This window comes from Spodoptera frugiperda, chromosome 25, assembly GCF_023101765.2.
Source record: "Spodoptera frugiperda isolate SF20-4 chromosome 25, AGI-APGP_CSIRO_Sfru_2.0, whole genome shotgun sequence".
In the NCBI taxonomy this organism is placed as follows: domain Eukaryota; kingdom Metazoa; phylum Arthropoda; class Insecta; order Lepidoptera; family Noctuidae; genus Spodoptera; species Spodoptera frugiperda.
The window spans coordinates 20,524,191-20,547,863 of record NC_064236.1 but is presented as its reverse complement, the minus strand read 5'-3'; the positions used below and the strand labels follow the sequence as shown (position 1 = coordinate 20,547,863).

Here is a 23,673-nt window from a genome sequence, read left to right as displayed (position 1 = left end):
GCTAAAGCTAGCAAATAAAATGCTGGTTAATTGGACTACGGCTGTTGACTGACAGATCCGGTTGACATCAATATTGCGTGTACCGGTGTATGTGTGTCTGTTGCATTGTGCAGCGACTGCAGTGTTGCGGATCTCGGGCCCGTATCGTGGTAACCTTGTCTTTCAAATACAGTACAATGTTGCAATCAAATAATTGTATTAATTAGTGTATGAGTAGCGTTTTATGGCACATGTGTAGCTTATAGTGGCTATGGATTTGTCAGTCTGGTGGTCACAAGTGACGACGGTCAAGATATTTTGGGATTGATTCCCAAACCAGACGCTTCAGTCAAAGTAGGTATTGTTAGATTTTTCTATTTCAAAGTTGGATAGTATTGTATTGTAGTGTAGTAGACTGTTTGTGAACGGGAGCAGTCTGATATTTGGATTAACTTTTAATAACAACATGACCTTATGGGAACCATAAAATCAACAAGAAATGTATGGAAAAATTGGCCCTAGAGGCTCTCCACAACTCATTTCAAAACGTGGATTTAGCTTAAGCGACGACAACAAGATAAAAAATAAGGTAAAACTGAGATTAAAACCTCTTTAGATAACGGGCACAGGCATAGTGGCCATTAACACTAATTAAAAAAATGCTGGCGTCAAACGTAACGTCGGCCATGTTGTATTAGGCCAGTTTTTGACCAGTGTTCGCTTTAAATTATATTCTTATATTTTTGATGGATGTGTATATTATATAGTGAGAGGATTTTGTGATGAAGGTAACATTTGAACATTATTATCACATTATTGATCTTGATACGACCCAAACTAGGAATTGTTGTTAAAATTCTCTGACGCCAGATGTATTTGTGTACCACGGAGTTGCAATTGGGTCGTTTAGTTTTGCATGTATTAGTGTGCTAATGGCATGATATTGATTTTTAATGAAGTAAATTAGTAGGGCTTGCTGGTGGCCAGTCAGTAGATGGAGGGTTCCACATCTGTAATAACAGCGGATGTTTATAATGAGGGATGATTACAGTAGTATGACAATTACGTTGTAGAAATCATGCCTAATTAGTAACGATTTAGCTGTCCTACCACCGGCGTGAACTGTGCGACAACCAACAGCAAGTTGTTTAGCCGACTCGCGAGCGGAGAGCGAAGTTATGTTATACTATATGTGCTTATTTTCTAATGGCGAATATTTTTGGTAATTGGCCTAATGAGGGCGACGAAATGTTTTCCTCATTGTTATTTCAGTAATGAAGATGTAATTATTTTCGTTCCAGCGAGGTTACCATTTGAGTACCTTTGTCTATTTTTGGAGATATCATGTGTTGTGTTACATGTGTATTTTCGGATGAGATGGTCAAGTGTTCTCTGATCTCTCCCTGAGGACCTCTTGCTTCCTCATTTGTCTTTGATTTAATCATCTTCATTAAGTACTTTCTTTCGATTTCTGTATTTTCTTTATTTCAAATTACTTAAAAGACTATTTTAGTACTGTTTATTTACGGAATTTATATTTTCTTTAAAGTTGTGTCAATGTTATTAACGCGGGTCATTTATTTTTTCCTAATCATAATTATATTATTTATTTTTATTTGTTTATTTACTAACAATATGACATCTTACAGATAGTTCCAACACAATGCCATATTATCTTACACCATTTAACATATTATATACATATATTTATTTAAAATTCTCTAAAATTACATTTTAAATACCACTTATAAAATACAAAATAAATTAATATTTAAAAATATAAAAATAGGAGCCGACCAATAGCGGGAGCATGGTCCAAGCTACCGGTTATTACTAAGCTATTATTATTATTACCTACATTACTTATGTATTATTGTATGGGTAATGGGCATACAATAATTAATACGAGAACGGAATATCACATATTTGTGTAGTCTAAATATAATTGTTAACAAGTTTATATATTTGTGGAACAATAAGTTCGGCATGTGGGCCGGGACAATGTCTCGGCACAAATTAGATTGATGTTACTCCCGGGTAGGCAGCGTATCCTTAGCAACAGTCCTCGACTCAGTTTGTCGGAACAATACTTTGTTATCATTCCATATTGTCGCAGTTTTGGAAATATTTCCAATTTTAGAACACGTATCTTTCATGACTTATTGGTCGGTAATTATAACTCTACACAATCGAGTAGGTCCACCCAGCCGTCATGATCGTTACCTAAGTCAACATTTATTATATCATAAGTATTTTATTTATTCAAACTAATGTAATAAGCATACTTCGGACAGTCGGGGCAGCGTGACGCACACATTACACAGGTATTGTAATATTCTAAATTATTCATCGTTATTGAGGGAATCGTGTAGTCTGACTCCACTGCCTCGAGCGAGTCTGCTTGTAACGTGTATCGTGCTCGACTTGCTCGAGTCTCGCAAGAAGCAACATCTCGAATATTACGAGTATGACGGGACGACACGCTGAAAAAATCGTCTGCTTTCATCTATATAGGGTCTTATTATACAACAAACATAATAAATATTTGTCAATTATTTCATACTATAATGAAATTATTTTAATTAACAATACTATCATCAAAAATATGATTTTAAATACTATACAAATAGCTAATTATGATATTTAGCCAACCGGAATGAAACTATCGTTCGATATATTGCTGTTTACCGACATCGACGGTTAATTTATCATACTTTTTCATATTACTCGCTGGAATATTGTAAATTACTAAGTTTTTAACTAGTGAAACAGTAATACGTCACTGATGCCGGTTTCAGTAGCTAGGTGGCTAATTAACTTAATTAGTCAGGTACAATTGTTAAATAATTAATCACTAACGAGATGCCTGTACTGTCGGAGGAATATTATTCTAGTTAGGTACCTATATACCTATAAAGTAATAAACTGGCTTCTCTATTTTCGTCACGAAGCTAACGATCGGTAAATTGGGCAGTATTTAATGGAAAATTACGAATTTTAATTAATACAATCTCCGTTCCGAACCGAGACTAGGAGCACAATACACAGAATATTTGCCTATATAAGTACGTACGAGTTTACATGTTTGTCTTGTAGGCAACGAAATTGTACCCCAAGCAGCGTACCGCTCGCCCAGAACACTCCCCGAGGTCCGCCGTCGACCAGACCTTCAGCTCGCCCGAGCTGCCCGGCGACAGGAACAAGTTCAGGAGCAAGTCACGAGTCGAGGCCTTCGGGAAAACTACCTTCGACGTACAATCTGCTTCGGAGTCACAGTTGGTGCGTTAAATATATTAACACAACTTATTGCTAGATACGTTGACAAGTTTCCATTTGTCTCAAGTAAAGGATTAGTGTCCAATTGTCGATTTTTTTCAGCTTAACCGAGAAAATGAACCAGCGTCTAATTCTTCACGGTTAGAGCATATTCCGGGGAAAGGTGATCAAAACGTCAGTCCTGTCGCTTCCGACATCATGGACCGCATCAGTCCAGTGCAGGAGACCAGCAGGAAGTGCACCAGAATGTGCGCTCACAGAGACCCTAGCGACACAGTGAGGGGGCCGTGCAAACCAGAGCGGGGCAAATGCTGCAGCAGGCAAACAGCGCCTCGAGTGAGTATAGCTAGCAATATGCTTGAAACGCCAAAATTACAATTTCCTTCAGTCGCCCCGGAATGAAGGTAGTAGAACATCGCAAAAATATTATACATTGGTACTAATCTTCGTAAAAATATTAAAATATCGTTACATTTATGGTTATAAATGCTTTATAACAGTTCAAGACCCTCTTTGGATTCGTCACAAATGTGATGAAGATGAATAACAAACATTTATTTTTGATTTTCAGAAAACAAGAGCATGTAAGTACACATCAGATTTTTCTAATAATGTTCTAGATAAGTATTAGTATTGACGAGTGTGTGTGTGTGCCTAGGTTCCCCCTCACTGCTAGATTCGGACGAAGCTGTGTCGCGTCAAATAAGGGACATCCACAATGATACCAGGAAGAGCGCCAGGATCATCAGGGACTCGAGGGCCAGACTACTCGAAATACAAAAGGTAGTACATATCGTAGTTTGTATTCCTTCTCCTGCCATTTTGCAAATTAGTTTTCAATTCAGCATTAAGTAATTCTACCAGATTTGGTTGATTGTCAGTAATGGTGGTAGCAGTATTTATGATGCCCGATATTGTTCACTAGTTGTATTACAGTTTTGCGAAATGCGACGACTCGTGGTTAGTGTCTAGTTTACAGATAACAATAATATCCAATAACTTGAACATAATTCTCATCGTGTACCGAACACATGTATTTTCCCAGCCGGCTGCGTTAATTTGTAACACAAATTCTAAAATCATAAGTTACGGACATCTGCCGCCGTCTGTTTTAATACACTGAGAATAACTAATGAACTCGCTAAAAGCTTTCCTGAAATAAACAGAATATAATTTTATACGAGGTTAAAATATTCGTAGGTATCACGGCCTTTGGTCAATTTGCAGCCTACTGCCAGTTTGAATATAGCCAATGTGCCGCTGTAAAACACAATGCAGAAGTCCTACTACAGGGAAATGGTACTTACTGTACCTGAACACAACATTGAATTTCCTATAATGTCGGTGGATATGGGATGTGTATAGGCTCCCACAACAAAGTGTTACTAAAAGAGTTGCCGTTTTTCTTTCACGTCGCGTTACACTGTCAAATGCTCGGCCAGATAGACAGGAGCACGATTCAATAGCACAATACAAGCTCACGCCAGCCACACCAGCTCGTCATGTAGCAATGTAGCCCAGGCGGCGCATGCCAATCGTCATGTTTTAAAAGTGATCAATAATTCATGTTGCGAATGGATCGGATCTCCAGCCGTTGCGTATTAATATTTAAATGAATCTGGTATGGCTTGTGAGATATTTATTTTCTCGAACAGGGTTTGATTAATTGTACGCATTGTTTACTCCCCTTTTAAAAGCAATCGTGTTGCCTCACATTGATGTACCGGGAACATTAAAAAGTATAACATTCGTGTGTAGCACGTAGATGCTCTGGTCTAGACATCTGATAGTTTGTGTGAAAAGGAGGCATTAACTATGAAGAGGTTACACTGCAATCACTTCTGGTTTATGTAATGAGTTTCGGTTACTTCATTATCGACTAATGGAAGCTCTTGCAGAAATGTACAATAACGGAGGCGGATGTAAAAGAGCTGGGTGAGAGGAACGAGCTGCTGCTGCGGGAGATGGAGCGGTTCGACCGGATGACCAGGAACATCCAGAAGCTGGTGGGCAACGACATCCAGCTGAGGAGGACCAAAACTGAACCTCAGCGGTGCATGGACTACGTGCCCGGCAGTGTGTATGGTGATTATTGGGACATGTGTACTCAGTTATTGTACATCACCAGGTTTAAAGAGCTTTTTGGTCAGGATATTCGCCTTATCTGGATAGAAGAAGAATAAGCTAGTAAAGTTAGCTGCCTATTTACTTCCTATCTCTACTTCTTTCTGTATGTACGCCGACATAAGCCTTTTGCAAATATTGACAATAATTTTTGGACTTAATTTAATAAGCAGAAAACAAACTAGATCCCAAACTGTTCCCTAATTGTGTATGTTGTTACAATGAAATGTACCGCGATAGTTGCAGTGTCCACCAAACAAGTGACGTGTAATGGTGCTCCCACACAGCAGTTATATAACGTTATACAACATTGTGTAACATTTATAACAGCATGTAACATACTCTACAACCACTGTTATAATTTGTTTAAACACAAATGTTATTGTTACACATTGTTGTATAACGTTATATAACCGCTGTGTGGGAGCACCATAATGTTAGCAACGCGCTGCAGTGCGACTGATTGCTATGTTTATTCCCACAATGCGTACTCAACGGGCGGCTGACGTGACGTCCGTTACGTGACTCTGTCACTGTTCTATTGACATCGGCAGGCGTGTAAATATATGCAGATGCGTATACCAGCACGCCTAATTGTAATAATTGTACGTAAAACACTTTTGGTGTGATTTGTGTATGTTATCATTGTCATTTGCGATACAGCTGAACATATCCTAAATACTAATACATAAACGTTATTGTTCTGCAGAACCACCTCTGCACCACGAGATGAAAATGAGTCACCCGACGGTGCTGCTGGCGGCGCCGCGCGCCATGGCCGGCCCAGCGCTGGGCCCGTGCGAGACACAGACGCGCAGCAAATCCGTACGTCCACCTCCTTGTACCAGACGTATACGATAAATATATTATAAAATGTTAAAAAAAAATGTAAAATATACAATTGTAACGAATGTTGTGTTTCTTTTAAGGAGATTGACCTGACTCGCAAGCTAAGCGAGAGCTACGACATGCAGGAGAAACTTGCCGCTGATAATGCCGATTTAGAAGTCAAGAGGTTCTGTCTCAGCACATGTAACATGTAACACCACGAGTTAATATATGAGGAGGATTACTGACACGAGCCGACATATCAGTTGACCATTTGCTTCATACATTGCCAATTTGAAGAATTACATTCGTACACACCATTTAGAAACATTCTCTAAACACATTGCAGAGACCACGGGCTGGAGCTAGATTCGACATATTCAATATCACAAAAAAGTATTCACTCAGTTCAAAATGGCATTGGTTTTAAAAACTGACATCCGTCAAAAATATTTAAATTTTGAACCCATGATCTAGACGTCAGATGTCAATACTATCAGTCAGTCCAACAACAATCGCTCAGTGAATTAAAACAGAAAATCACAAAAACATGTTAAATGAATAATTCAGTTGAAACAGACCGGGCCATGGATACATTCAGGTATGTACTTGCAGGTATATATTGTACAAGGAGCTTATGACCAAAGACCAGAATTTGGAGACCTGCAGAGCGCAAGTGAAGAGGCTGCAGGGGGAGTTGAAGCTTATGAGCAGAGAGAACAGTCTGCTTCATGAGAAACTGGTTAAGAATAATCCAGAGGTGATGTAGCTTGTTAGCCCGGCTCACTACGTTATTTACATAACATTAATAACATTGTAGCCAAGTGTGATGTTTTTCTAATACTAAGCGTAGGATACAACTGAACTGGCATGTAGGTGTCTTGGTACATGTTGTAACTGATTAATAAATAAAGATAATAAAGAGGAAAACGTGTGATGTTTTACCAGCTGGCTTACTTCCACAGGGAGATGCTTCTACGCTAAATCAGAATACCAGTTGCCAACAAGATTCTAGTGAAGAAGTGAGTGGCTCCGTTACTTATTGGACGCGCGTGTACGCAGTGGAGATAACTGAACAGACTGTACTTATTGTTGTTCAAAATACGTTCAGATCTATAATTGTTTCAGAACGAAAAGTCTGTCGATGCTACCCATGCGGAGGAACTGCTCATCAAATTAGAAGACTACAAGAATTCATCCGAAGGATTAGTACGCACACTGATATATTCTATCACACTTTCAAAGCTTTCTTTCAAGTTCCTTTTGACTCTAAGTTTTGACACTAATAAGTACCACAGTCCACAACTGTATGATGTTTTCAATACTTTTTTCGGTTTTTAGGAAAAGCAGTTAGGTGGACTGGAGCAGGAAGTCCATCACATAAAGATGGAGATGCAACAAGTAAAGGCGTGTCGGGGCGGCGGCGGGGCCCCCAACTCTTGCTTCGATCAACCGGTCAGTAAACTCTTGCGTGCCTCGGTCACTTTTGTTATTAATGCACACAAAACGCATTAATACGATGCGGTTTAGTTTTGTGCTTTTCATAATAGTTTTAAATGGTTTATTCAATTTTGTTTGCAGCCGGGGCCACCAGTGCCCCCATGGCAAGAGCTGTAAGTATAGCTTTGGATAATGCAGTTATAATTCTTAAGTCAGTGTCCTGATGTTTCGAATTTGTTTGTAGTGTGGTGTCTGCCCACCGTGTCCGGCGCCTTGCAACCCTAACGCACCACCGGTAAGGCTATAACACCAGTCTAGTCATATTTCATACGTTTGTGAATGAAATTTGTTTCATACCTTTCTCTGACGTTGTTTGTTACGTTGTCTGCAGACTCCAGCTGAGAGGGAAGTGGAGAAACTTAAAATTCAACTGCGACAGACCGAAGAAAGCTTCAAAACAAAAGTGACCGAGGTACGAGTATCACATGATAACAATCAAGTTGTGTTAATGCTGGTAATGTAAGCTGGTGTGGTGGCCGACACCGCGCAGTTAACGATATGTCAGTAACAGTGCATTATTCATGTTCATGCGGAAATGGAAACCGCAGCCATATTGCCGACCGATTGTGCAGAGAGCGGATACGAGCCATCAACTATTAAAACGTATTTTATTTAATCTTCGTACTGCTTGTTCCACTTCTTGGAGTAGTGTGAAAAGTTGTGGATATAATAACAATTTGCCATAATTATCTTCTATATACCTAAAGTGTAAACGTATTGTTGTTTGTTGCGTAGAAACTAGCTTTGGCATTAAAACCTTTGAACTTGATTTAAAGGTTAGGTAATTTGGATGCATGAACGACATTTTTCATAGTTTATTTAGGCTTGCGTACGTGAAGTGTACAATAAATTTTTACTAATACTCCAATACACACAGTGCGCCTTGCTTCGAGCTGAACTACTAAAAAAGAAAGAAGAGTTGGAGAAGGAGAGATGTCAACATCGCGAGGTCCAGAACAAGATGAGAGAGTTGGAAATGAAGTTCGAAGGACTAGCGACCCACACGAACATGTTGCTGGGGACCAAGGAGCAGGCCTTCGAGCAAGAGGTGAACGTGCGCGCCCTGAAGCAGTGCTACAGGGAGGCCAGGGAGGAGATCGACGAGCTCAGGACTCTGATGAAGGAGCAGAACGATCAGTTGCAGGACTACAGGGTCAAAGTAAGATATATTCACAATAACGTACAGGGAAACAACGAACATATTATTACTATTTTCGTAGACATTACGTATTCTGCCAATGAGCAGCGTTACTGCACAATGCCATTAGTAGGTTTGTATCCACTGTGGTCACGAGCTAGGAGGTCGTGTGTCTACGTGAGCCTCTCTCCCATGGTTTAGTCCAATAGCTAGCTAGACAAAGGATAGTTTTTTTCTAATGGGAACGGGTATTGTACTACGCGTATAACCCCTGTAGGATTATTATTTTTTATCTTTACGTAACTAAACCACGGAAATAAATTAAGTTTACAGTAAACGTAACTTAGATACCGAATCGATTCTTTTGCCGTTTACTACAGCTGTAGAATAGTATAGCTTGGAAAAGACTAATTAAAACGCAAATTTGCCAGAAACCATTATGCCACGCGGACGAAGTCGCGGGCAAAAGCTAGTTTAGTAATAAGATCATTAATTTGTTCCCCAGTACATGCAAGCCCAGCAACTGGTGGAGGAGCAGCGGCGTCAGATGGACATGATGGACATGGACAATACCAGGATCAGTGAGCAGATCAATCTGGAGATACAAAAAGTCAAGGTACATAGCATCATTTTCAAACTAAGTCCAACTACTCTGTTCAACTTTATGCAAATCAATTTGTTTGTGATGGTACTGCCGTGCTATTGTGTCTCTATTTTCATAGCTGCTTACCACAATTTCCATGCAATTATTAAATTTTAATAAAATCTGTTAATTATTGTGAAGTTTTTGTCTCGGGGTGAGAGTTAACTTTGTAGCTTGGGCTTTGTTTAACAAATAGCATCCTGTTAAAGACGCCGAAATCAACCAACGTGGAATACAAGTTATTGTGACACAGTCGCTTTTGTTGTTTTATAGGCTTTGGGTGACGTAAACATTAGTTTATTATTTTATTTACATGCTGTTATTTTATGAAATCGTCAACAGTTGAAGTTCCAAGAAAAGTTACAAGAGCTGGCGCCGATACCCGACCTTCTGAAAGCGACGCAGATGCGTCTCAAGGATGCGCAGCAAGCGCAGGCCCTCGCCGAGCACAACGCGGAGCAACTCGCCAGGGAACTCAACTGCGCCAGGGAGAAGGTGGGCACCAACACTACTTGAGTAACCAGAAGTCCAACCTCGGGCACATTTCTTTAGTAGCCAGTATAACACCGATACAGCCGATAGTTAGAACTGTAATGAGTGCTTTAACAATATTTTTGTCCAGGTTCACATACTGTTACACAACAGTATAAAGCCACCACCAGAAAGGTCCCAGGACAAGGCCGCTGATGACAAACAAATGGCCATGATGCAGCAGAGATTGGCGCAGATTACTGAGACCAACATGGCGCTCAAGGGCGAGATCGAGAGGCTTAAGTGAGTACTATCGCTAGGACCCACGCGTCTATTATTAGAGTACAAAATGTATACGATTTCTAATAAAATTAATTCATCTATTTATCAGAGCGAACGTGATTCACATGGAAGAGTCAGTGCTAGCAAATGAGAAGCGTCTGCAGGAGAAGATGCACGAGTGTGCGCAGATAGGAGGCGAGCTGGACCGCGCCCGCGACGAGGCGGCGCGCGCTCTGCAGCGAGCCAACGAGCGCACGGAGACCATTCGCAAGTAAGTGCACGACACTAGCACTGGCAGCTGCAGCCGGCCGCCCCACCCCCACCCCCACCGATACTACTGATTGCTATGTTACTATTCCAGGTGTATGCAGACCACGATAGCTGAAATGGAGCGACAGCTGGCAGCCACCCGAGCTCAAGTAAAGACAGCTGAAAAAGATCGCGAGGAAGTAAGTTGTCACAGACACAGTTTTAGATAGACTTCATAATTTACGATCGGATCTTAACATTTGTTTTGTTTGTCCACCGTAGTTACAATCTCGAATGCAGTGCCAGATCAGACGACTGAATGACAACTTTGAACAAGCGCAGCTTCGCATACTCGGACTCCAGTCACAAGTCCAAACCCTCAGGCGGACGGTGTCCAGCACCGGCGAGGGTGACGGCGAGGATCAACAGGAGTGTGCCTGTAAAAGCATGTTTGAATAATTTTTGAGGGTACTGAGTAACCAACGAGAAGCTAAGTCTGAAGTATTTAGTCTGTGATATCTTGGCTGTGTGGTGTTCTAATGGACAACACCAAGTCAAGAGATTAGTAAAACGATTGGTGTGGGGTTCCTTTCAATGTCTCCCGTTATATTACTAACTATACTTTGAGTTTAATGCTATTTTATACATAGGTGAGCATTTTTAATACATCGAAGTAGTCCTAATAACGAAAGGCGTTTTAGCGCCAGCTCAATACGACATGGCACGGCAGATTGCGCTGCAGCATTCCACCGAATGTCGCGGCACGCTGTGAGATGCTGTGGATTCTGCTGAAAGCCCAGCCACTCTGCCATTATTGCCGTTGCTTAGCCATCATAATTTCTGGACACAAAGTGACCCATACATCTCGCGAGCGAGATGCAATGGCGTGCTGCGGCAACCCGTGGAATGAAACGGCATCCCGCGGTATGCTGGGGCGCGTCGCCGTCGCGGCATCGTGCGAGGTATCGGAATAAAGTAACGTGAACTCTAAAGTCATTAAAATCAGATTAAATAATAACTTGATTAGTATTTATAAAATTTTGTCCATGCCATGCAGTGCCCGTGCGATGCCGTGCCGGAGTATGCCTTTAAAGATAGTTGAATTTGTGAGAGTTCGTCACAAGTTCCAGACGACACCACGTAGTACCTACATGTCGGGTCTCCGTATGGTTGTAGTAAATATTGTTTTCTAGTCATTTGTTATTTACCTTTGTGTCTGGTTGATAGAAACTGCCTTCTGCAGGTGATGATGTGTTCGAAAATCGCGTGATCTTTATGGAACATGTCGATCCTTACTACCAAACGAAGGCCCACACCCAAAAAGGAAGATTAAAAAACGTGACAAAGGAATAAACAATGTTTAGCTTTTAATTTTGTGGATTTGGAAGGGACCTTAGACTATTCGTATTTATTGTATTGTTAGTTCCTGGCATTGCCAATGGTCTTAGTACAATGTAGAATCTTTTGCTGCATCATTTATTGTGTAGGTGATAGTGATAGCTGGACCCGTTCTGTCCCAAAATTAATACGTAAAACAAATAAACATCGGACAAATTACTTGTATTTTTATTTGTATGGCATGGGTACAGTGAATATAAACATGTACGGCGACTACATGTAGCTGAGGTAGCTATGTATATGGCACGGCGAATCAATTGGCCTAATGAGGGCGACGAAATGTTTTCCTCATTGTTATTTCAGTAATGAAGATGTAATTATTTTCGTTCCAGCGAGGTTACCATTTGAGTACCTTTGTCTATTTTTGGAGATATCATGTGTTGTGTTACATGTGTATTTTCGGATGAGATGGTCAAGTGTTCTCTGATCTCTCCCTGAGGACCTCTTGCTTCCTCATTTGTCTTTGATTTAATCATCTTCATTAAGTACTTTCTTTCGATTTCTGTATTTTCTTTATTTCAAATTACTTAAAAGACTATTTTAGTACTGTTTATTTACGGAATTTATATTTTCTTTAAAGTTGTGTCAATGTTATTAACGCGGGTCATTTATTTTTTCCTAATCATAATTATATTATTTATTTTTATTTGTTTATTTACTAACAATATGACATCTTACAGATAGTTCCAACACAATGCCATATTATCTTACACCATTTAACATATTATATACATATATTTATTTAAAATTCTCTAAAATTACATTTTAAATACCACTTATAAAATACAAAATAAATTAATATTTAAAAATATAAAAATAGGAGCCGACCAATAGCGGGAGCATGGTCCAAGCTACCGGTTATTACTAAGCTATTATTATTATTACCTACATTACTTATGTATTATTGTATGGGTAATGGGCATACAATAATTAATACGAGAACGGAATATCACATATTTGTGTAGTCTAAATATAATTGTTAACAAGTTTATATATTTGTGGAACAATAAGTTCGGCATGTGGGCCGGGACAATGTCTCGGCACAAATTAGATTGATGTTACTCCCGGGTAGGCAGCGTATCCTTAGCAACAGTCCTCGACTCAGTTTGTCGGAACAATACTTTGTTATCATTCCATATTGTCGCAGTTTTGGAAATATTTCCAATTTTAGAACACGTATCTTTCATGACTTATTGGTCGGTAATTATAACTCTACACAATCGAGTAGGTCCACCCAGCCGTCATGATCGTTACCTAAGTCAACATTTATTATATCATAAGTATTTTATTTATTCAAACTAATGTAATAAGCATACTTCGGACAGTCGGGGCAGCGTGACGCACACATTACACAGGTATTGTAATATTCTAAATTATTCATCGTTATTGAGGGAATCGTGTAGTCTGACTCCACTGCCTCGAGCGAGTCTGCTTGTAACGTGTATCGTGCTCGACTTGCTCGAGTCTCGCAAGAAGCAACATCTCGAATATTACGAGTATGACGGGACGACACGCTGAAAAAATCGTCTGCTTTCATCTATATAGGGTCTTATTATACAACAAACATAATAAATATTTGTCAATTATTTCATACTATAATGAAATTATTTTAATTAACAATACTATCATCAAAAATATGATTTTAAATACTATACAAATAGCTAATTATGATATTTAGCCAACCGGAATGAAACTATCGTTCGATATATTGCTGTTTACCGACATCGACGGTTAATTTATCATACTTTTTCATATTACTCGCTGGAATATTGTAAATTACTAAGTTTTTAACTAGTGAAACAGTAATACGTCACTGATGCCGGTTTCAGTAGCTAGGTGGCTAATTAACTTAATTAGTCAGGTACAATTGTTAAATAATTAATCACTAACGAGATGCCTGTACTGTCGGAGGAATATTATTCTAGTTAGGTACCTATATACCTATAAAGTAATAAACTGGCTTCTCTATTTTCGTCACGAAGCTAACGATCGGTAAATTGGGCAGTATTTAATGGAAAATTACGAATTTTAATTAATACAATCTCCGTTCCGAACCGAGACTAGGAGCACAATACACAGAATATTTGCCTATATAAGTACGTACGAGTTTACATGTTTGTCTTGTAGGCAACGAAATTGTACCCCAAGCAGCGTACCGCTCGCCCAGAACACTCCCCGAGGTCCGCCGTCGACCAGACCTTCAGCTCGCCCGAGCTGCCCGGCGACAGGAACAAGTTCAGGAGCAAGTCACGAGTCGAGGCCTTCGGGAAAACTACCTTCGACGTACAATCTGCTTCGGAGTCACAGTTGGTGCGTTAAATATATTAACACAACTTATTGCTAGATACGTTGACAAGTTTCCATTTGTCTCAAGTAAAGGATTAGTGTCCAATTGTCGATTTTTTTTTCAGCTTAACCGAGAAAATGAACCAGCGTCTAATTCTTCACGGTTAGAGCATATTCCGGGGAAAGGTGATCAAAACGTCAGTCCTGTCGCTTCCGACATCATGGACCGCATCAGTCCAGTGCAGGAGACCAGCAGGAAGTGCACCAGAATGTGCGCTCACAGAGACCCTAGCGACACAGTGAGGGGGCCGTGCAAACCAGAGCGGGGCAAATGCTGCAGCAGGCAAACAGCGCCTCGAGTGAGTATAGCTAGCAATATGCTTGAAACGCCAAAATTACAATTTCCTTCAGTCGCCCCGGAATGAAGGTAGTAGAACATCGCAAAAATATTATACATTGGTACTAATCTTCGTAAAAATATTAAAATATCGTTACATTTATGGTTATAAATGCTTTATAACAGTTCAAGACCCTCTTTGGATTCGTCACAAATGTGATGAAGATGAATAACAAACATTTATTTTTGATTTTCAGAAAACAAGAGCATGTAAGTACACATCAGATTTTTCTAATAATGTTCTAGATAAGTATTAGTATTGACGAGTGTGTGTGTGTGCCTAGGTTCCCCCTCACTGCTAGATTCGGACGAAGCTGTGTCGCGTCAAATAAGGGACATCCACAATGATACCAGGAAGAGCGCCAGGATCATCAGGGACTCGAGGGCCAGACTACTCGAAATACAAAAGGTAGTACATATCGTAGTTTGTATTCCTTCTCCTGCCATTTTGCAAATTAGTTTTCAATTCAGCATTAAGTAATTCTACCAGATTTGGTTGATTGTCAGTAATGGTGGTAGCAGTATTTATGATGCCCGATATTGTTCACTAGTTGTATTACAGTTTTGCGAAATGCGACGACTCGTGGTTAGTGTCTAGTTTACAGATAACAATAATATCCAATAACTTGAACATAATTCTCATCGTGTACCGAACACATGTATTTTCCCAGCCGGCTGCGTTAATTTGTAACACAAATTCTAAAATCATAAGTTACGGACATCTGCCGCCGTCTGTTTTAATACACTGAGAATAACTAATGAACTCGCTAAAAGCTTTCCTGAAATAAACAGAATATAATTTTATACGAGGTTAAAATATTCGTAGGTATCACGGCCTTTGGTCAATTTGCAGCCTACTGCCAGTTTGAATATAGCCAATGTGCCGCTGTAAAACACAATGCAGAAGTCCTACTACAGGGAAATGGTACTTACTGTACCTGAACACAACATTGAATTTCCTATAATGTCGGTGGATATGGGATGTGTATAGGCTCCCACAACAAAGTGTTACTAAAAGAGTTGCCGTTTTTCTTTCACGTCGCGTTACACTGTCAAATGCTCGGCCAGATAGACAGGAGGCGACCATTGTCGTATTGTACAAACCATCAGTTCACGATTCAATAGCACAATACAAGCTCACGCCAGCCACACCAGCTCGTCATGTAGCAATGTAGCCCAGGCGGCGCATGCCAATCGTCATGTTTTAAAAGTGATCAATAATTCATGTTGCGAATGGATCGGATCTCCAGCCGTTGCGTATTAATATTTAAATGAATCTGGTATGGCTTGTGAGATATTTATTTTCTCGAACAGGGTTTGATTAATTGTACGCATTGTTTACTCCCCTTTTAAAAGCAATCGTGTTGCCTCACATTGATGTACCGGGAACATTAAAAAGTATAACATTCGTGTGTAGCACGTAGATGCTCTGGTCTAGACATCTGATAGTTTGTGTGAAAAGGAGGCATTAACTATGAAGAGGTTACACTGCAATCACTTCTGGTTTATGTAATGAGTTTCGGTTACTTCATTATCGACTAATGGAAGCTCTTGCAGAAATGTACAATAACGGAGGCGGATGTAAAAGAGCTGGGTGAGAGGAACGAGCTGCTGCTGCGGGAGATGGAGCGGTTCGACCGGATGACCAGGAACATCCAGAAGCTGGTGGGCAACGACATCCAGCTGAGGAGGACCAAAACTGAACCTCAGCGGTGCATGGACTACGTGCCCGGCAGTGTGTATGGTGATTATTGGGACATGTGTACTCAGTTATTGTACATCACCAGGTTTAAAGAGCTTTTTGGTCAGGATATTCGCCTTATCTGGATAGAAGAAGAATAAGCTAGTAAAGTTAGCTGCCTATTTACTTCCTATCTCTACTTCTTTCTGTATGTACGCCGACATAAGCCTTTTGCAAATATTGACAATAATTTTTGGACTTAATTTAATAAGCAGAAAACAAACTAGATCCCAAACTGTTCCCTAATTGTGTATGTTGTTACAATGAAATGTACCGCGATAGTTGCAGTGTCCACCAAACAAGTGACGTGTAATGGTGCTCCCACACAGCAGTTATATAACGTTATACAACATTGTGTAACATTTATAACAGCATGTAACATACTCTACAACCACTGTTATAATTTGTTTAAACACAAATGTTATTGTTACACATTGTTGTATAACGTTATATAACCGCTGTGTGGGAGCACCATAATGTTAGCAACGCGCTGCAGTGCGACTGATTGCTATGTTTATTCCCACAATGCGTACTCAACGGGCGGCTGACGTGACGTCCGTTACGTGACTCTGTCACTGTTCTATTGACATCGGCAGGCGTGTAAATATATGCAGATGCGTATACCAGCACGCCTAATTGTAATAATTGTACGTAAAGTACTTTTGGTGTGATTTGTGTATGTTATCATTGTCATTTGCGATACAGCTGAACATATCCTAAATACTAATACATAAACGTTATTGTTCTGCAGAACCACCTCTGCACCACGAGATGAAAATGAGTCACCCGACGGTGCTGCTGGCGGCGCCGCGCGCCATGGCCGGCCCAGCGCTGGGCCCGTGCGAGACACAGACGCGCAGCAAATCCGTACGTCCACCTCCTTGTACCAGACGTATACGATAAATATATTATAAAATGTTAAAAAAAAATGTAAAATATACAATTGTAACGAATGTTGTGTTTCTTTTAAGGAGATTGACCTGACTCGCAAGCTAAGCGAGAGCTACGACATGCAGGAGAAACTTGCCGCTGATAATGCCGATTTAGAAGTCAAGAGGTTCTGTCTCAGCACATGTAACATGTAACACCACGAGTTAATATATGAGGAGGATTACTGACACGAGCCGACATATCAGTTGACCATTTGCTTCATACATTGCCAATTTGAAGAATTACATTCGTACACACCATTTAGAAACATTCTCTAAACACATTGCAGAGACCACGGGCTGGAGCTAGATTCGACATATTCAATATCACAAAAAAGTATTCACTCAGTTCAAAATGGCATTGGTTTTAAAAACTGACATCCGTCAAAAATATTTAAATTTTGAACCCATGATCTAGACGTCAGATGTCAATACTATCAGTCAGTCCAACAACAATCGCTCAGTGAATTAAAACAGAAAATCACAAAAACATGTTAAATGAATAATTCAGTTGAAACAGACCGGGCCATGGATACATTCAGGTATGTACTTGCAGGTATATATTGTACAAGGAGCTTATGACCAAAGACCAGAATTTGGAGACCTGCAGAGCGCAAGTGAAGAGGCTGCAGGGGGAGTTGAAGCTTATGAGCAGAGAGAACAGTCTGCTTCATGAGAAACTGGTTAAGAATAATCCAGAGGTGATGTAGCTTGTTAGCCCGGCTCACTACGTTATTTACATAACATTAATAACATTGTAGCCAAGTGTGATGTTTTTCTAATACTAAGCGTAGGATACAACTGAACTGGCATGTAGGTGTCTTGGTACATGTTGTAACTGATTAATAAATAAAGATAATAAAGAGGAAAACGTGTGATGTTTTACCAGCTGGCTTACTTCCACAGGGAGATGCTTCTACGCTAAATCAGAATACCAGTTGCCAACAAGATTCTAGTGAAGAAGTGAGTGGCTCCGTTACTTATTGGACGCGCGTGTACGCAGTGGAGATAACTGAACAGACTGTACTTATTGTTGTTCAAAATACGTTCAGATCTATAATTGTTTCAGAACGAAAAGTCTGTCGATGCTACCCATGCGGAGGAACTGCTCATCAAATTAGAAGACTACAAGAATTCATCCGAAGGATTAGTACGCACACTGATATATTCTATCACACTTTCAAAGCTTTCTTTCAAGTTCCTTTTGACTCTAAGTTTTGACACTAATAAGTACCACAGTCCACAACTGTATGATGTTTTCAATACTTTTTTCGGTTTTTAGGAAAAGCAGTTAGGTGGACTGGAGCAGGAAGTCCATCACATAAAGATGGAGATGCAACAAGTAAAGGCGTGTCGGGGCGGCGGCGGGGCCCCCAACTCTTGCTTCGATCAACCGGTCAGTAAACTCTTGCGTGCCTCGGTCACTTTTGTTATTAATGCACACAAAACGCATTAATACGATGCGGTTTAGTTTTGTGCTTTTCATAATAGTTTTAAATGGTTTATTCAATTTTGTTTGCAGCCGGGGCCACCAGTGCCCCCCATGGCAAGAGCTGTAAGTATAGCTTTGGATAATGCAGTTATAATTCTTAAGTCAGTGTCCTGATGTTTCGAATTTGTTTGTAGTGTGGTGTCTGCCCACCGTGTCCGGCGCCTTGCAACCCTAACGCACCACCGGTAAGGCTATAACACCAGTCTAGTCATATTTCATACGTTTGTGAATGAAATTTGTTTCATACCTTTCTCTGACGTTGTTTGTTACGTTGTCTGCAGACTCCAGCTGAGAGGGAAGTGGAGAAACTTAAAATTCAACTGCGACAGACCGAAGAAAGCTTCAAAACAAAAGTGACCGAGGTACGAGTATCACATGATAACAATCAAGTTGTGTTAATGCTGGTAATGTAAGCTGGTGTGGTGGCCGACACCGCGCAGTTAACGATATGTCAGTAACAGTGCATTATTCATGTTCATGCGGAAATGGAAACCGCAGCCATATTGCCGACCGATTGTGCAGAGAGCGGATACGAGCCATCAACTATTAAAACGTATTTTATTTAATCTTCGTACTGCTTGTTCCACTTCTTGGAGTAGTGTGAAAAGTTGTGGATATAATAACAATTTGCCATAATTATCTTCTATATACCTAAAGTGTAAACGTATTGTTGTTTGTTGCGTAGAAACTAGCTTTGGCATTAAAACCTTTGAACTTGATTTAAAGGTTAGGTAATTTGGATGCATGAACGACATTTTTCATAGTTTATTTAGGCTTGCGTACGTGAAGTGTACAATAAATTTTTACTAATACTCCAATACACACAGTGCGCCTTGCTTCGAGCTGAACTACTAAAAAAGAAAGAAGAGTTGGAGAAGGAGAGATGTCAACATCGCGAGGTCCAGAACAAGATGAGAGAGTTGGAAATGAAGTTCGAAGGACTAGCGACCCACACGAACATGTTGCTGGGGACCAAGGAGCAGGCCTTCGAGCAAGAGGTGAACGTGCGCGCCCTGAAGCAGTGCTACAGGGAGGCCAGGGAGGAGATCGACGAGCTCAGGACTCTGATGAAGGAGCAGAACGATCAGTTGCAGGACTACAGGGTCAAAGTAAGATATATTCACAATAACGTACAGGGAAACAACGAACATATTATTACTATTTTCGTAGACATTACGTATTCTGCCAATGAGCAGCGTTACTGCACAATGCCATTAGTAGGTTTGTATCCACTGTGGTCACGAGCTAGGAGGTCGTGTGTCTACGTGAGCCTCTCTCCCATGGTTTAGTCCAATAGCTAGCTAGCAATTTTAAAATGAATATAAATAGTTGAGGCCCGGGAAAGGACATAGTATAGTTTTTATCTAATGTGAACGGGTACTGTACTACGCGTATAACCCCTGTAGGATTATTATTTTTTATCTTTACGTAACTAAACCACGGAAATAAATTAAGTTTACAGTAAACGTAACTTAGATACCGAATCGATTCTTTTGCCGTTTACTACAGCTGTAGAATAGTATAGCTTGGAAAAGACTAATTAAAACGCAAATTTGCCAGAAACCATTATGCCACGCGGACGAAGTCGCGGGCAAAAGCTAGTTTAGTAATAAGATCATTAATTTGTTCCCCAGTACATGCAAGCCCAGCAACTGGTGGAGGAGCAGCGGCGTCAGATGGACATGATGGACATGGACAATACCAGGATCAGTGAGCAGATCAATCTGGAGATACAAAAAGTCAAGGTACATAGCATCATTTTCAAACTAAGTCCAACTACTCTGTTCAACTTTATGCAAATCAATTTGTTTGTGATGGTACTGCCGTGCTATTGTGTCTCTATTTTCATAGCTGCTTACCACAATTTCCATGCAATTATTAAATTTTAATAAAATCTGTTAATTATTGTGAAGTTTTTGTCTCGGGGTGAGAGTTAACTTTGTAGCTTGGGCTTTGTTTAACAAATAGCATCCTGTTAAAGACGCCGAAATCAACCAACGTGGAATACAAGTTATTGTGACACAGTCGCTTTTGTTGTTTTATAGGCTTTGGGTGACGTAAACATTAGTTTATTATTTTATTTACATGCTGTTATTTTATGAAATCGTCAACAGTTGAAGTTCCAAGAAAAGTTACAAGAGCTGGCGCCGATACCCGACCTTCTGAAAGCGACGCAGATGCGTCTCAAGGATGCGCAGCAAGCGCAGGCCCTCGCCGAGCACAACGCGGAGCAACTCGCCAGGGAACTCAACTGCGCCAGGGAGAAGGTGGGCACCAACACTACTTGAGTAACCAGAAGTCCAACCTCGGGCACATTTCTTTAGTAGCCAGTATAACACCGATACAGCCGATAGTTAGAACTGTAATGAGTGCTTTAACAATATTTTTGTCCAGGTTCACATACTGTTACACAACAGTATAAAGCCACCACCAGAAAGGTCCCAGGACAAGGCCGCTGATGACAAACAAATGGCCATGATGCAGCAGAGATTGGCGCAGATTACTGAGACCAACATGGCGCTCAAGGGCGAGATCGAGAGGCTTAAGTGAGTACTATCGCTAGGACCCACGCGTCTATTATTAGAGTACAAAATGTATACGATTTCTAATAAAATTAATTCATCTATTTATCAGAGCGAACGTGATTCACATGGAAGAGTCAGTGCTAGCAAATGAGAAGCGTCTGCAGGAGAAGATGCACGAGTGTGCGCAGATAGGAGGCGAGCTGGACCGCGCCCGCGACGAGGCGGCGCGCGCTCTGCAGCGAGCCAACGAGCGCACGGAGACCATTCGCAAGTAAGTGCACGACACTAGCACTGGCAGCTGCAGCCGGCCGCCCCACCCCCACCCCCACCGATACTACTGATTGCTATGTTACTATTCCAGGTGTATGCAGACCACGATAGCTGAAATGGAGCGACAGCTGGCAGCCACCCGAGCTCAAGTAAAGACAGCTGAAAAAGATCGCGAGGAAGTAAGTTGTCACAGACACAGTTTTAGATAGACTTCATAATTTACGATCGGATCTTAACATTTGTTTTGTTTGTCCACCGTAGTTACAATCTCGAATGCAGTGCCAGATCAGACGACTGAATGACAACTTTGAACAAGCGCAGCTTCGCATACTCGGACTCCAGTCACAAGTCCAAACCCTCAGGCGGACGGTGTCCAGCACCGGCGAGGGTGACGGCGAGGATCAACAGGAGTGTGCCTGTAAAAGCATGTTTGAATAATTTTTGAGGGTACTGAGTAACCAACGAGAAGCTAAGTCTGAAGTATTTAGTCTGTGATATCTTGGCTGTGTGGTGTTCTAATGGACAACACCAAGTCAAGAGATTAGTAAAACGATTGGTGTGGGGTTCCTTTCAATGTCTCCCGTTATATTACTAACTATACTTTGAGTTTAATGCTATTTTATACATAGGTGAGCATTTTTAATACATCGAAGTAGTCCTAATAACGAAAGGCGTTTTAGCGCCAGCTCAATACGACATGGCACGGCAGATTGCGCTGCAGCATTCCACCGAATGTCGCGGCACGCTGTGAGATGCTGTGGATTCTGCTGAAAGCCCAGCCACTCTGCCATTATTGCCGTTGCTTAGCCATCATAATTTCTGGACACAAAGTGACCCATACATCTCGCGAGCGAGATGCAATGGCGTGCTGCGGCAACCCGTGGAATGAAACGGCATCCCGCGGTATGCTGGGGCGCGTCGCCGTCGCGGCATCGTGCGAGGTATCGGAATAAAGTAACGTGAACTCTAAAGTCATTAAAATCAGATTAAATAATAACTTGATTAGTATTTATAAAATTTTGTCCATGCCATGCAGTGCCCGTGCGATGCCGTGCCGGAGTATGCCTTTAAAGATAGTTGAATTTGTGAGAGTTCGTCACAAGTTCCAGACGACACCACGTAGTACCTACATGTCGGGTCTCCGTATGGTTGTAGTAAATATTGTTTTCTAGTCATTTGTTATTTACCTTTGTGTCTGGTTGATAGAAACTGCCTTCTGCAGGTGATGATGTGTTCGAAAATCGCGTGATCTTTATGGAACATGTCGATCCTTACTACCAAACGAAGGCCCACACCCAAAAAGGAAGATTAAAAAACGTGACAAAGGAATAAACAATGTTTAGCTTTTAATTTTGTGGATTTGGAAGGGACCTTAGACTATTCGTATTTATTGTATTGTTAGTTCCTGGCATTGCCAATGGTCTTAGTACAATGTAGAATCTTTTGCTGCATCATTTATTGTGTAGGTGATAGTGATAGCTGGACCCGTTCTGTCCCAAAATTAATACGTAAAACAAATAAACATCGGACAAATTACTTGTATTTTTATTTGTATGGCATGGGTACAGTGAATATAAACATGTACGGCGACTACATGTAGCTGAGGTAGCTATGTATATGGCACGGCGAATCTTTGGTTACCTCCTGTCGTCCCACCAATCAGGTTACATGTACCTTTCTCAGAAATTTTACTTAACTTTATTACTCCGAGATGAAATTTGCACGAGGAAGAACATTTATGTCACATGTTATTTCGAGAGCTCCCTTTCATCTGTCCCTATTTATTGTGTGAAATGAAGAACATTGTTCAAGTTCCCTTGGAGCTTGTGTCATTATCTCGATATATTCAATATTACAATTATTGTATGAACTAAATTGAAGTGGAGGTGTCGCTGGTCTGGTTGGCCTGGTGGTCTCGCTCGGGCTCCCTGGCGCGGTGCACGTTGCCTGCGGTGGCGAAGCACGAGCGCAGCGCCTCCTGCGCGAGGTGCGTGTCCCGGTGCGGAGCCCGAGCTACCTCGTGGAACAAGTCGATGGCTTCACACATCACTGTGATCGCTTCCTCAGTACGCTCTTCTTCCATTAACCTAGCACCTTCCTAGAAGACGAGAGATGTACACTTTAGTCAGAGGAGAACATGACACT

General features: G+C 40.9%; 2 protein-coding genes across 12 annotated transcripts in view; one reads left to right on the top strand and one right to left on the bottom strand.

Moving 5' to 3' along the window:
- Window positions 1–618: 618 nt before the first annotated feature.
- On the top strand, window positions 619–23,064 carry LOC118267608 (paramyosin). Of its 7 annotated transcripts, none has more exons than XM_035581687.2 (23): window positions 621–767; window positions 14,016–14,198; window positions 14,300–14,533; window positions 14,769–14,781; window positions 14,856–14,980; window positions 16,129–16,315; window positions 17,064–17,179; window positions 17,284–17,369; window positions 17,798–17,942; window positions 18,148–18,204; window positions 18,311–18,391; window positions 18,524–18,637; window positions 18,764–18,796; window positions 18,868–18,918; window positions 19,015–19,095; window positions 19,561–19,842; window positions 20,368–20,478; window positions 20,848–21,000; window positions 21,128–21,279; window positions 21,368–21,529; window positions 21,620–21,707; window positions 21,790–21,946; window positions 22,751–23,064. In XM_035581687.2, exons 1-23 carry the CDS (start codon window positions 762–764, stop codon window positions 22,858–22,860), a joined length of 2,727 nt encoding a protein of 908 aa, XP_035437580.2. In that variant the 5' UTR covers window positions 621–761; the 3' UTR covers window positions 22,861–23,064. The 7 variants fall into 7 exon arrangements, with proteins under 7 accessions (XP_050560489.1, XP_035437580.2, XP_035437586.2 ...); XM_050704533.1 differs by lacking the exon at window positions 621–767 and adding an exon at window positions 2,137–2,303; XM_035581700.2 differs by lacking the exon at window positions 621–767 and adding an exon at window positions 13,077–13,243.
- LOC118267627 (SET and MYND domain-containing protein 4) overlaps window positions 23,051–23,673 on the bottom strand; it is a 30,154-nt gene continuing 29,531 nt past the window's right edge. For all 5 annotated transcript variants that reach the window (XM_035581741.2, XM_035581750.2, XM_035581725.2 and 2 more), the window contains exon 13: window positions 23,051–23,626. In XM_035581741.2, coding sequence (XP_035437634.2) covers window positions 23,399–23,626 — 228 coding nt within the window. In that variant the 3' untranslated portion in view covers window positions 23,051–23,398. The remainder of the gene's footprint in view (window positions 23,627–23,673) is intronic.

What these genes read in the sequence shown, in the direction of transcription:
- LOC118267608 (XM_035581687.2), top strand. An exon ending in AGAATTCATCCGAAGGATTA is followed by an intron (nt 18,392 to 18,523) that starts GTACGCACACTG and finishes TTCGGTTTTTAG; the next exon opens with GAAAAGCAGTTAGGTGGACT. An exon ending in GGCGAGATCGAGAGGCTTAA is followed by an intron (nt 21,280 to 21,367) that starts GTGAGTACTATC and finishes TCTATTTATCAG; the next exon opens with AGCGAACGTGATTCACATGG.